The sequence below is a fragment of the Phaenicophaeus curvirostris genome, chromosome 1, assembly GCF_032191515.1.
Source record: "Phaenicophaeus curvirostris isolate KB17595 chromosome 1, BPBGC_Pcur_1.0, whole genome shotgun sequence".
Taxonomy (NCBI): domain Eukaryota; kingdom Metazoa; phylum Chordata; class Aves; order Cuculiformes; family Cuculidae; genus Phaenicophaeus; species Phaenicophaeus curvirostris.
Genome location: NC_091392.1, coordinates 158,605,468 through 158,619,127, shown reverse-complemented (window position 1 = coordinate 158,619,127; position 13,660 = coordinate 158,605,468). Strand labels below are relative to the sequence as shown.

Below are 13,660 nucleotides of genomic sequence, written 5' to 3'. Positions count from 1 at the left end.
CAGTAAAGATGAAGCCACCTCTCATCAACTCAAGTATCATGACATTTAACTTCTTCCTAGAATCTCTAAAAATTTTATTTCTCAAGAAAAAGAATGCTCAGATTTTGAAAGCTTTTTAACTCTGACTAAAACAGGTCTCCCACAGAATGGCCAAAATCCTATAGTTTCCAATTCCTTGCACATTGCTTTTCTGATTGCACCCAGTCTCACACAGCTTTCCTCTTCCTATCTTAGTCTGAATTGGCAAAATAGTACATCAAGCTCCAAGCAAAGATCAGGCATCCTGTGTGACCTAATTATTCTGGTATTCATCTGAGCAAGAGACATTATCACAGAAAGGAGATGAGAGGACAAACGCAGGCACACATTTAGATCCATAGCAAAGATGAGACTATCAGAAGCTTTATTTCCTATAACTAGTAACCACAGCACTAGTTAAGCTAAAATGTTCAACTCCCCTTTCTGATGGGAACTACAACACCGGCAATGTCTGTGGAGTCTCCTTATTTTGGTGGGTACATTGCAGGGTTGCTTTTTTTTTTTTTTAATCTTTTTCATCAGTGCTCTTCAGATAATCAGAAGTAGTGCAAGGCTGAAGTATGTGAAATTGATATGATATGGACACTTCAGGATTAAGCAACTACTCCACAGTTCCTTTCAATAGCTGAGGATTTGACTTGTCAACTCAATCCTACATTCCAGTTCATTTAGTGTTAAGACCATCATTGCATATAGCCAGTTGTCAACCAGATCACTTACATTCTTTCATTTTGTGCCAGGAACTTCAAGATAATTGTCAAAAACCAGTGCAATTAAAGGTCTCAAAACAAGTGCATACAGGTAAGCAGCTCAGTTTCACTGGTTATATGGCTTTCTGTTCATTAACCACTATCCTACTTTGCCAGGTTTGTTTCCTCATATTAGCTGAATAACAGACCTTCACTTAAGTTTTGGCTTGAGACAGTGATAAAACCTGCACATTGAGTATTTGATTCTGCAGTACAGAAAGCTTTGTGGGGTTTAGATGATGAATTCAAAGTTAACTCCTAATTAAATGTTTTTCTAGAAGTTATCTTTCGGGTTTCTGGAAGAACATACAGGATATCAAACAGGACAGAGGCACACATACACAGTAGCTTGGCTGCTCTTAAATCTTATCAGTGCTAAAGGACCACATACACAGGGACTGCTAAAACACACAAAAGCCTGAAGGAATGCTGCATCCAATTTATCACTGACAGACTTCAACATTGCCACAAATGTCAGCCTAACACTCACATGGAGCCCTTCAGAAGAGAAATGAGTCCTGGCACTGCTCCTGTTGCGGCATATCCCACTGCCACTCTACTTCCACCAGGCATTTCCATCACGAGTACTGAAGAATTCTCTTGTGCATTTTGACCTCAACTATTTCATAATTTTATTATTCTCTCTCACTAGCCAAGCTCATCAGAACAGAAATTTCTGGAGGCCTAGCCCCCTTGGGACTCTATTCACCTTCCTCATTTAGTTTGGTTTGTATTTTTTCCTCCTAAGAGTTTAAAATCCAGCTTAGCTGACAACACTGGACACTAATGCCCTGGTATATGGTACTCCTTAAAATACAATCTGCGTTCCATCAATATATTCAGTTGTTCCCAATTACCTTGACATTTCCTATTTTATCATGTAAATAAGATTTATGATGATCAGAGGTCAACAACATTAGTCATAAATAAAAACTTTCCCTTCAACTACATTAAAGTGTCATTGAAAAACTTTTCACTTCTGCCTGGAACTCAAAGTTTTACTCAAATTTTATTTGAATAAAAGTCTAACCTGACATGTCAAGCATACAGTCCAACCCAGCAGGTCAATGCTTTACAATACAAAGCTTTAGGCGTATACAATGAAGGTTTCAAGGAAAAAAAAAAAGCTTATTTACCTACTTTAACACAGACAATAAATATACAAAGGAAGGCTTCTAAGAGCCCAATACTTAATCACTATAGCAGAAAATAAACCAAAACCAAGATATACTTTATTTCACCTTACAAACCATAAAGAAATTAACAAAATATTTTTAGAAAACTGTTGGAAATCATTCCTTCTAAAAGTCCAGGAAAAACACTGGCTGCAGGCTTGGACAAAGAGCCACCAATTTTCCTCGACCCTCACCCCAAGTTCTGCAACACCTGGAAATCTACACCATCAGCACACACTATAAAATGGAAACTTCATACAGCGTGATTAACTTCGCTGTCAACTTAGGGATGTCAACATCTTGGTCAACAAGAAGTAAAGACCTGAGTAATGTAAAGACATGCAGACAGTCGAATCCACACCTGATACTGAACGCATTTATCTGCCTTCATGTTAAATTTAAAGCAAAACATTAAGGACTCCATAGAAGCAGTCCTTAATACATCATTTCTAACAGACTTCCTCCTCTTCTCCAAAGCCTTCTTGTTAATAAAAATCTGTACATTTACATCTTATCAAGGAAGAAATTGGAATCATAATTATATTCTGCATCAGAGCTTCAATAGGTGTAGCTCAGTTAGACACTGTTCCTACAGTGGGCACGCAGTAATTAAGTGATTTTTCACCTTGACTACTCCATCAAAGCCGGGGATCGTGTTGACCTTTGCATTCTTGGCTAACAATTTGCTTTCAATCTTGTCTCCCATAGCCTGAATAGCATGTGTGTCAGGTCCAATGAAGGTGACACCTTCTGATGCCTGCAAAGACAATGAAGATAAGTTTAGAAGACAAAACTAAAAGGCAGCTTTACACAGGTATTGTTATTTACTTTTTTCCTCTTTTTGAGCTGATTAACAAAAGAACATTTAGAAGACACAGTGGTCTATTTATGTAGCAACCTAACAACATATAAGCAGTATTTCTGCCAGATCATAAAAAATGTGTATGACCTTGTGATCCTACATATACATACAGATTCAAAGCCCCTATAATTAGCATTTGTATAAATCAAAGGCAGGCCAAGGAAACATAGCTGAAAGTGGAAGTACTCCAGCTTGAAAGTCAGAAATATCCCCTGAGAAAAGATGCTCACCATTGAAATAGCAGCAAGTGATTTACAAAGATGTTTGCTAAAACCATAACACAGTTGAAAATTCTGTTGTATTCCTAAAACCAGACTTTGATGAAACATCAAAATTAAAGTGCAGTCTCCTACTAGACGTATTTAAATAACTTGACAACAAGGTAATAAACGAAATACCGTTTCCCCAATTCTTTCAGGCAACACTTTTTCAATTCTTTCCAATACTAACGTGGAAATAGGTTAACATAAAAATACTTTAATACTTCAACACTTTAATACGTAAGTAGAACACTGAACTGCATTTCCACTCATCCTATTCTCTATGCCAGCAACAGACTTCAGTGATCAAGTTAACAGACGTATTTTCAAACCTCTCTAGGGTCAGGACTATACAGAAGTAAAGGCAACTCTATCAGAATTGTTTCACTGAAAGTTACTGATGCATCACTAAGTACAAACACTTGAGGTACCTTAACACCTTTTATACCATAGCATCGAAAGAATAAGCATACCAGCCTTGTACAATTTTTCCAACTGTTTCATTGATATTTTTTTTTTTTTTTTGCCTGATGCTGACACCTGGAAAATGCTTAAAACCAACTTGTTACCAACTGATAGGCAGTTTTCTTAATACCAACACTAACACAATGGCAAATATTCAATTTCTTACATCAGAGTTTGCACGTCAATGTTTTGCATCTTTGACATACACTTGTGCTGCATATGTTACAGTTGCTGGACAATTACAGTCACTAACAATAAAAAGTAATATTACAAAGCTTTGCGTATTTATGTGATGGTAGTAAATCACAAACAGACATAGAAAAAAAATGTGGTTTAAGTTGGAGAACGAGGTTCTCCTATTCACAATCCTAAGAGCTCCCAACAAGGTTGGGAGTCACAGTTTTCACTGTAAGCAGTTTACTAGCAGGAAGAATGTAATAGCAGAAGCCCAGCGTAGACAACTTCTTATCATCCTAGCTAACAAGGCATTATAGGTAACAGAGAAAAGACCAGATAAGCATTACAGATGCATTAGAAAAATCAGTGCAAAGACACTCAAACCAAATGCAAAGCATTAGTTTAGCTACATCAAGGGCTTGTTAACTTGAACTCACAATGAGCCCTTCAGATTTTTCTCTCAGCCCACCTCTTCTCTAGTACAGTGGGCTAATTAACTCAGCAACTCAGAAATATTAGTGTGATCAACAGCTGTCTTACAGACAGATTTGTGAAGGCGGCAATAGGAGGGTGGAAGGGATAGGAAGACAGATGTGAAGGTGTAGATTTATAATATTTTAGTGCCTAAGGAGCTGACCGCTAAAGGAATTGACATGGAGGTCATTAATGGCAGCAAGCGCAGCTTCACCAGGGGCAAATCCTGTATGACAAACTTAGTGGCTTTCTAGATTGGGGTAAGTGCAGCAGTGGACACAGGTAAACTGACAGATGTGAGCCATCTGAACTTCTGTAAAGCCTTTGACACGGTCCCCCACAACATCCTCCTCTCTAAATTGGAGAGATAGGGATTTGATGGATGGACAGGACGGTGGTTAAGAAACTGGTTGGATGGTCATATTGAAAGAGTAGTGGTCAATGGCTCACAGTCCAGATGGAGATCCATGACAACTGGTGCCCCTTTAACATCTTCATCAATTACATTAATAGCAAGATTGAGCGCATCCTCAGCAAGTTTGCAGATGACACCAAGCTGAGTAGTGCAGTTATCATCCAGAGGGACCTGGACAAGCTGGAGAAGTAGGCCTGTAAGAATCTCACGAGGTTCAACAAGGCCACGCGCAGAGTCCTACATCTGGGTCAGGGCAATCCCCAATTTCAGTACAGGTTGGGGGATGATGTGATTGAGAGCTGCCCTACAGAGAAGGATTTGAGTGTGCTGGTCAATGAGAAGCTTGACGTGAGCAGCAATCTGCACTGACAGCCCAGAAGGCCAACTGTATCCTGGGCTGCATCAAAAGAAGTGTGGCCAGGAGGGCGAGGGAAGTGATTCTGACCCTCTGTTCCTCTCTTGTGAGACCTCATCTGGAGTACTGTGTCCAGTTCTGGAATCCTCAACATAAGAAGAACATGGAGCTGTTGGAACGGTTCCAGAGGAGGGCCATTAGGTGATCAGAGGACTAAAGCACCTCCCATATGAGGATAGACTGAGAGAGTTGGGCTTGTTCAGCCTGGAGAAGAGAAGGCTCTGAGGAGATCTTATAGCAACCTTCTAGTATCTGAAAAAGGCCTGCAAGAAAGCTGGAGAGGGACTATTCATAAAGGCTTGTAGTGATAGGACAAGGGGGAATGGGTATAAACTGGAGAGCAGCAGATCTAGGCTTGATATAAGGAAGAATTTCTTCACCATGAGAGTGGTGAGGCACTGGCACAGGTTGACCAGGGAAGCTATGGCTGCCCTATCCCTAGAGGCGTTCAAGGTCAGGTTGGATGGGGCCTTGAGCAGCCTGATCTAGTGGATTTCCCTGCCTATTGCAGAGGTGTTGGAATTAGATGATTGTTAAGGTCCTTTCCAATGCAAACCATTCTATGAATTAGCTTTTTAAAGGAGAAGAGAAACAAGAAGCAAGAAGTGATGTCTGAAATGATAGTGACAAAGTTTGGAGATGACCATTTTGGAAACAACCCCAGATTACAACCCGAAAACTGATACTTTGTTCCCTCTTAACAAGAGAACTCCATGCAACACTACAGCCTTGGAGAAGAGTGGCTGGAAAGCTACCTGGCTGAGAAGGACCTTGGGGTGTTGGTTGACAGCCAGCTGAACATGAGCCAGCAGTGTGCCCAGCTGGCCAAGAAGGCCAATGGCATCTTGGCTTGCATCAGAAACAACGTGGCCAGTAGGAAAGAAAAAAATCTTCCTTCCCCCAAACTCAGCACTGGTGAGGCTGCACCTCAAATACTGTGTTCAGTTTTGGGCCCCTTCCCTACAAGGAGGACATTGAGGTGCTAGAGTGTGTCCAGAGAAGGGCAACACAGCTGCTAAAAGGGGCTGGAGAACAAGCCCTGTGAGAAGTGGCTGAGGGATTGGGGGTTGTTCAGCCTGGAGAAAAGGAGACTGAGAGAAGGTCCTTATCACTGTCTACAACTATCTGAAAGGAGGTTGTAGAGAGGGAGGGTGTTGATCTCTTCCCCCAGGTAACAAAACAAAAGGCAAGGGAACTAAGTTGCACCAGGGGAGGTTCAGATTAAACAAAAGGTAACCTTTATTCACTGAAAGGGTTAGCAGACAGTGGAAGAGGTTGCCCAGGAAGGTGGCTGAGTCACAATCACTGGTCACCTTTTAGATATCATGGAGATATTTAAAAGATGGGTTGATTAGGTGCTCAGGGATAGGGTTGAGTAGTGGACAAGTACAGTTGGACCAATTTTATAAAAGATAAAGGTCAAGTAAGTATTGGCAATAAAGAAGATGGAGTACTTTGGGCTGAGAAGTGTTGACAGAGTGCTTGAGCAAGCATTTTTAAGTAACAGGGACTATAATTATTGTAGCAAGACTTGCAAGAGTTTGTCTAGTCATGCCTTAAGGTGACAGTCTGTTTTGTGGGCTCAGCTGAAGTGAGGTGTGAGTCATGTCAGTGAACGCTCACCTTTTTGACATAAGAGACAGTTTAACATATTGGATGGAAACCAGTGAATTTCCCCATTGTTTGTCAACTTATTTTTTTACTTACTGATGGTGCAGCATTAAGAATTACATGGTTTCAGGTACATTATCGTATCACAGTTAAACTACCGTTTCAGATGTTGGTGGGAAATAACTAGATATGCTGACTGCCCATGTTGGCTGAGCATTTGGAGGAGTAGCTGATGGTACTAAGCTGCTGCTTGTTCACAATTAAAGAGCACTTCTGTGTAAAGTAAGAAGAGTCAAAAGTAGTTAAAGCAAAGAGGTGCATTCACAGACAAGTGCCATTTGTAAATTCTGGACATTTAAATACTTTCAGAGATAAAGATGTAGGTTGCAGTAGGTGATGGCTGCATTACAGTAACGTGAGTCTGCTGTACATCAACTAGTACTCCAACAGTATTGTTTAAATACACAGAATATTACAACTCTACTGCAGATTAATTTCTTGAAATGGCCTGGAGTGTTCCTTCCTGGGTGGCTCATGAATTTCTCCTGGATGGTGCTGTCTTATCCAACTACCTGCTTGGACAGGAGCCTGGAACAAACTGGGCATTTTGAAAGTCTATGCCACAAGCTACTGAGAGGAGACAGTAAGTCAAGCAAGATGTCACCTATGCAACATCTTTCAAGATTACTCCAACTCAGAGCATCACTTATTGTAAGATATTAACAGTAGTTCACTTAGGAGAAAAAGGCCAGCACTGCTGGCTGGGTAGGGTCAGAGACCTCAATGACCAGAGAAATAACTGAGCCAACCTAGTTGCTTTTCCCCCCCATTCTCTTTGCTCTCCTGCACTTCCCTTCCAACAATCCTATCTATTTCCCTCCTCTAGACCAGGCTCTGGCACCCATTTCACCCAGCCAACCAACTTGGCAGACTACGACCTAGGTTTTGTTTGGGTTTTTTTGCAAGAAGTGTTTCCCATTGCTATCATGACCTCAAATTAACTAAACAGAGAAGTTGAATTGGGCACTGGAGGAAGGACCACACAAGCTGCTGGAGCACATAACTGGTAACAGGAACTTTTTTGGGGGAGAAGGCACATCCTCAAACTGTCAAGTGTGCAGGGAGGACTGCGCACTGCCCCATCAGCCTGCTTTTGTGTCAGAGCACAATATTACACATCAGTTCAAAAAATTGCGCCCTGTTGCTGCTTCTACCCTGAAGGCTCAGAATAAACGTACATGGGCATGGCCAGGGATCTGCCCAAGCATCAACCTGTAAGTTTAGTACCAACAGAGAATTTCATTCTATGCAGTCTTTAAGCTAGAAAAAAGCTTAAAACAGCAGCATGCCCAGGTATTGCCATGGATCATCAAGAGCAGTAACTCTCCAGCAGTTCAGCAAATAAGCCAAAATATTTATGAATATACATGTATTTATACACACACACAAGCAAAGACATTTAGAGTAACATCATTTATGTCTTTAAGCAGAGCCAGGGAAAGTTCAGATTAGACATTAGGAAAAACTTCTTCACAGAAAGGGTTATCAAGCACTGGCAGAGGCTGCCCAGGGTGGTGGTTGAGTCACCATCCCTGGAGATGTTTAAACAGCAGGTAGGTGAGGCTGCTTGGGGCATGATTTAGTAGCGGACAGGTACGGTTGGAGTTGATGATCTCAAAGGTCTTTTTCAACCTAATGATTATTTGATCAGAACTAATATTTTAATATAATGAACCGTGCTAAAGAAAAGCAAACTATAGCCTTCTGCACAGGTTTACAACAGAACCACACAGCAGCACTTAAGTGAATACAGTATGTGATACATGCAGATGGATAAATATGCTAGAGAGGAAAAGGCTGTGGCATCCTGCCTTTCTTTGACTACACCCACCTTTGGCTACTGTAGTTCCTTCTGGAGATTTGGCTTTTGTTTTGTTTGACCATTTGGGAATGAGTATTACAATCACCTTGAGCTGCATTAAGCAGCTGGCAGTTAGACTGAGATCAAAACCAACCTCGGGAGTAACAGGTTAATTGGCAGTTTGGAAAATGACAGAGACCAATGCAACTTGTTAAAGGAAGGAAGAGGTGGTGAAGACCTGTCCTCCACAGCCTGCCAGACCTCATGGTTTGCTCCAAGCTATGTTTTGAAATAACCTACTGTTATTTGGCTCCAAAATACACTGCATTTTAGAGGCTAGACCCATCACACAAGCTGTGTCACCTTGTGACTCTATACTGTGCCATTTTAAATACCTGTACTCACTGTCTCAAATCAAGAGTACACACTGTAATAAAAAGCGAATAACACTGGAAGTGTTTCTGTAGGAAAGGACAAGGTAGTAGAATGGGAAAAACCTTACCTAAAATTCATAGAATCGTAAAAGTTGGAAAAGATCTCTAAGATCATCCAGTTCAATGGCCAGCCAAACACCACTGTGCCTACTAAACCATGTCTGAAAGCACCATGTCTACACATTTTTTGAACACCTCCAGGAATGGTGACTCCACCACTTCCCTAGGCAGCCTGTTCCAATGCTTCACCACTCTTTCAGTAAAGAGGTTTTTCCTAGTGTTTTAAGAAATTATTCTTAATATCCAATTGAATGGTATTTTTCCCAACATACATTTTTTCCTAAGAATTTCGATAACACTGATCTTCCTAATATCCAATTTTTCCAGCTGAATCATTTTTCCTAATTCCTATTGAAAACAGCTCCAAGAAGTTTGTCTCACTTCAAACTGAATTTAAGGAACAATAAAGCATTTTCACAAGAACTATCTTAAGTAAGAAAAAAAGATGATTGCTGGGGAGCAACACCAAAGAGACTGAGAACTTGAACACTAATTTACTTGGAAATGAACCAACAGATGCCAGTTTCTACATTTAGCCCTTGGCACAGGAAGGGAGATGTGTTAACAAACTCCCTTTTAGTCAACATTCTAAGAAACATTACCCAATTTCTTTAATCCCAGTACAGAACCATGAAAATACATTAAGCCCTTACCCGAGAATCTTGTATTATATTTAAGCTCCATCAATGTGGCCAAACTTCTGAAGGATCAAACGAAGACAGAGCTTATCCAGGCCCCAAATACGCTTTCTCTGAAGCAGGCTAGGAGTAGAATGCAGGAACAGAATATTCTTTATATCATGGGGACAGAAAGGCTCATTTGTTTTACAAAATTTAGTACACGTGTATTCAGACATCGGGAGTGGAAAGAAATAAATCAATCTACTAGACAACTATAAAGCTCAACTTAAAAGACACAGCTGCCGAACCAGTATAAACGCAATCTACTTAACTCCCCCATCCCAAAAAAGCATGCACCCCTCAGAAAAGGTGAAGAACTTCCTGCATAAACATCAGGAAGCAGCCAGGATAAATCTGGATGGCCAGCATCATCTTAAGCATAAATGCTGCACAGAAGAGCTTTTAAATAAACTTCGATGGCATCTCCTCTTTAATTCCACATAAGTGGTAAATTTACAAAGGAAAAGCTCTAAGAATCAGGCTAATCTGTAGGTATATTCCTTAACAAGATACTTTAAAATTAAAAAGCCTTATTAAACAAACATTTCAATGTATACCATATACTTCTAAGTGGGGAAAAAACAGTATTCAGTTTCCAAGGTCATATTTTTGCAAGTGAAAAGAAGCACAGAAGGAGCTTTTTCCAAGGACTCAAAGCCACAAGACACTGAGAAGAACAAGTACCACCTCTGGGGCTCTATACTTAGAGGTTTTCACTTTGGATCTGATCGTGAAGTTTTCACTTTAAAACAGTTTAAAGCTTCAGATGGTCCATATACTATTTATATGTCTTTGTCCAGAACCCAAATGCACTATTGAGTTTTTGGAAGCGTTTCTCAAATACAAACGATAAAATTTGAACCTACAGTAGTAGGTAGGACATGCCACTGTCAATGATGAATTACTTCATCACTTATAAAATGTTACACACAAACCCTGCCCAATGCACAGCCACAGGAACCTAGCCCTGCTGCGTTGCAAAACGTTTCAGTATTCTGCTATATCAGTGGTAATGAATACCCAGAAAAATTTTGGGAGGAACACGAAACTCAAGAATTTTCCCTGGATGGTTTCCATATTGCTTTTCTTCACCTCATGGCATTGAAACCACCCTTGATTTTTACATGATAAAAGAAATCTGTGGAACTAATCCTAGAAACCTCTTTCTGTTTCCTTGCTTAACACCTCCAGGCGACTGAAAAGACAAAATGCTTCATTTGCATCCTTAAACATTAGAAACTGCGAATGAACCTTTTCAGCTGCAAATGTTATTGCATCTACATTTCCAGAAGAGAAAGAAGGTTAAACAGCCTACTCAGGTTTATGTTAACTCATCTCTTTTTAGCACAGTGAGCAGCACAAAGAGCACAGAATGTGGAAGCTTAACAGCCCAACCCCTTTCTTCACTACGTTCAATTAGATCCTGGAAATGGATATAGCTGCTGATTACACGAAGATAAAGAGAAGAAATCAGGTATGCACAAAGGAAATGGCAAACACTAACAAGTGTAATCTTACTCTTCCTAGTCATCTAGCCTAGTGAAGACCACTTTATTTTTCATGCAACACCAAAAAGTTCTATCAGTTGAATGACCACACAAGATATTCTCCCTGATGTAAAAGCAGCATTTGTTTAATCATTAATACAAACCTCTTAGTTTAAAAATGTAATGTCAGTGTTACAAAAAGCCATCCTGAAGATGTTACTAAGCTTCCTTGCTTGATGTGCTACACAGTACTACATCTAATCAAATAAAGACTAAATTTGAGCCACAGTCAAGTAGTCGAACAACACTATTAAGCTACTTTATTTCAGAATACAACTAAGTACAATTTATTCTTCAAAAGTACTAGATCTCTTAAATTACAATATTTCTTTAAATCAGAATTCAGTCCACATGGTATTTTTAATCTGCCTGGAGTGAAAAAAGCACTTGCAATTACTGTACTAAATTCAGTAGAGAAAGTTAGTAGCACTATCTTCTAGGCCATTTGGTTTTCAGTTTGGAAGAAAGTCTTCAGCTTGACAGAGAACATTTCATGGGATGTTTAACACAAAATATACATTAGCTCTAAATGAAAACCAGGCATTCGCAGAAAAGAGACCGGACAAAATGACAAGAGGGACAAAGAAGCATCCTTCCAGCCAACACTTCACATTACTAGGGACCCAAATTTATGACATAAACAAATTTTTCTCTATTAAACTGTCAGACTGAAGGTTCAATAGGGAAGACAAATAGTATAGCACACAGTTCAAAAACATGAACGCTAGAGCAGATTAAGAAAAATGCACAGGCACAAGACATTATACAGCAATACTATTTCTACTGTCCTACAGATGAAGCTCTGCGAACAAGTACAGAACACAAGTGTACCAAGTTCACTTTGCAATGCCTTAGCTTGTGTTTTTCAAGGATGGTATAAATGAAAAAGACACAAGAATACACTTAGAGGTCAACAAGTAATGGAAATATTAGCATTGTGTAATCGGGATGTTACATTGACCTTGCAGTTAAAGGACATTAATTTTTGCGTGTAAAAAAAGATGCTTAAATCACAACACAAAAGGAAAAAAATTCATGTTGAAAACAGTCTGATATTTTTCCAGATATTCTATAATGCTTCAAAGTTAGGTGACCATCATTGTATTTATACTGCATATTCAAAAACTAAATAAAAAACCTTATGACTGTCCAAGAACACACCACCTTGAATTTACTGATGAGTTATGCATCAGGAACCCTGTTATTGATAGCCAGGAAGCTGATTCTAGCATCACTTATGTTCCAAATAACTCTGCATATTGAAAAAGAGTTGAGTAAACCAGAAAACTACTGAAAAGTGTCATTTCTCAAGCACTATAGAAGGCAGATGCTGAATAAACAAGGGTGTTAAGCCCACTGCCTTGATCAAATTCTAACACAGATAATTCCATTCTATTCACCCACAGCTCCATTTTCTCAGCTGATTTGCTTAATTGAGGATCTTGGCTGCCCTCAGGTGAAGGCTACTAAGTTGCTTCCTGTTAAACAGCTGCTGATGTAAGACAAGGTTGTATTTCTTCAGTAGATGCAGACATCCTCAGACATTTTATAAAGACTGCTTTGAAAACCTTCAGAAAAAGTTAATAAAGATGCCAGGAACTGCAGTACAAGATGAGGAGAACAGCGAGTTCACTTTAGAAAACTGGTACTGTCTATATCACATTAGTAAGTTTGAGTTATTTTCCCACAGAGCCATTAAACAGCACTAGAATTAATTTGACACAAAAACCAACATCATAAGGTAAACAGGCATATTTATTCAAAAATATATATCAATATGTCAATCACATTAATAGATATTAGGCAAGAGCTAAACTTAGCAGTAAATAATCATATGAACAAAGTACACGTGCACATATTTGTTCGGGTTGGTTTGTGGGTTAGTTTTTCACTTACAAACCAGGTTGAATTCACTGAAACAACACCGTCTTCTACCAAAGTCAGCAACCTTACAGTTACTAAGAAAGCCCCATCAGTAAAGGAAAGACAGGACTGGGGCAACAGTTGCTCAAGATTAAAAGCCATTAATCTCTGGTCAGAGTGAACTGCCACAGAGAAGTGACTCAAAGAGCACCCACACTCCAGGTCTCAACTCCTCCTGCCTCTCTTATACCACAAGCAGTATCCATGCAGCTGTACATCTAACAGTTCAAGAACCACACCAGCTGAAAGGGCAAAGGATTAGAGGATTGTTAAGGGACAGTCCCCACGAGTGACAGTGACAGAGGTGACAACTAAACAAATACACCTGCACCCGACATATAATGGGGTGCATAGGGGAACATGTGCAGAAACAGCGTAGGCAGGACTGAATGATGCAGGCTGCCTGAAGTGATACTTGTGGCAGAGATGCCTGTGGCAGTGAGTCACTAACAGGCAAGAACTGAGGGTTACAGAGGTACTGCCATGGCAGTGATATGATCAACACTGGAGTTA

General features: G+C 39.9%; 1 protein-coding gene across 1 annotated transcript in view; it reads right to left on the bottom strand.

Moving 5' to 3' along the window:
* The window catches only part of PCCA (propionyl-CoA carboxylase subunit alpha), a 289,215-nt gene that overhangs the window by 208,929 nt on the left and 66,626 nt on the right, over positions 1 to 13,660 (bottom strand). Inside the window, exon 7 of the mRNA XM_069878949.1 lies at positions 2,589 to 2,720. Coding sequence (XP_069735050.1) covers positions 2,589 to 2,720 — 132 coding nt within the window. The remainder of the gene's footprint in view (positions 1 to 2,588; positions 2,721 to 13,660) is intronic.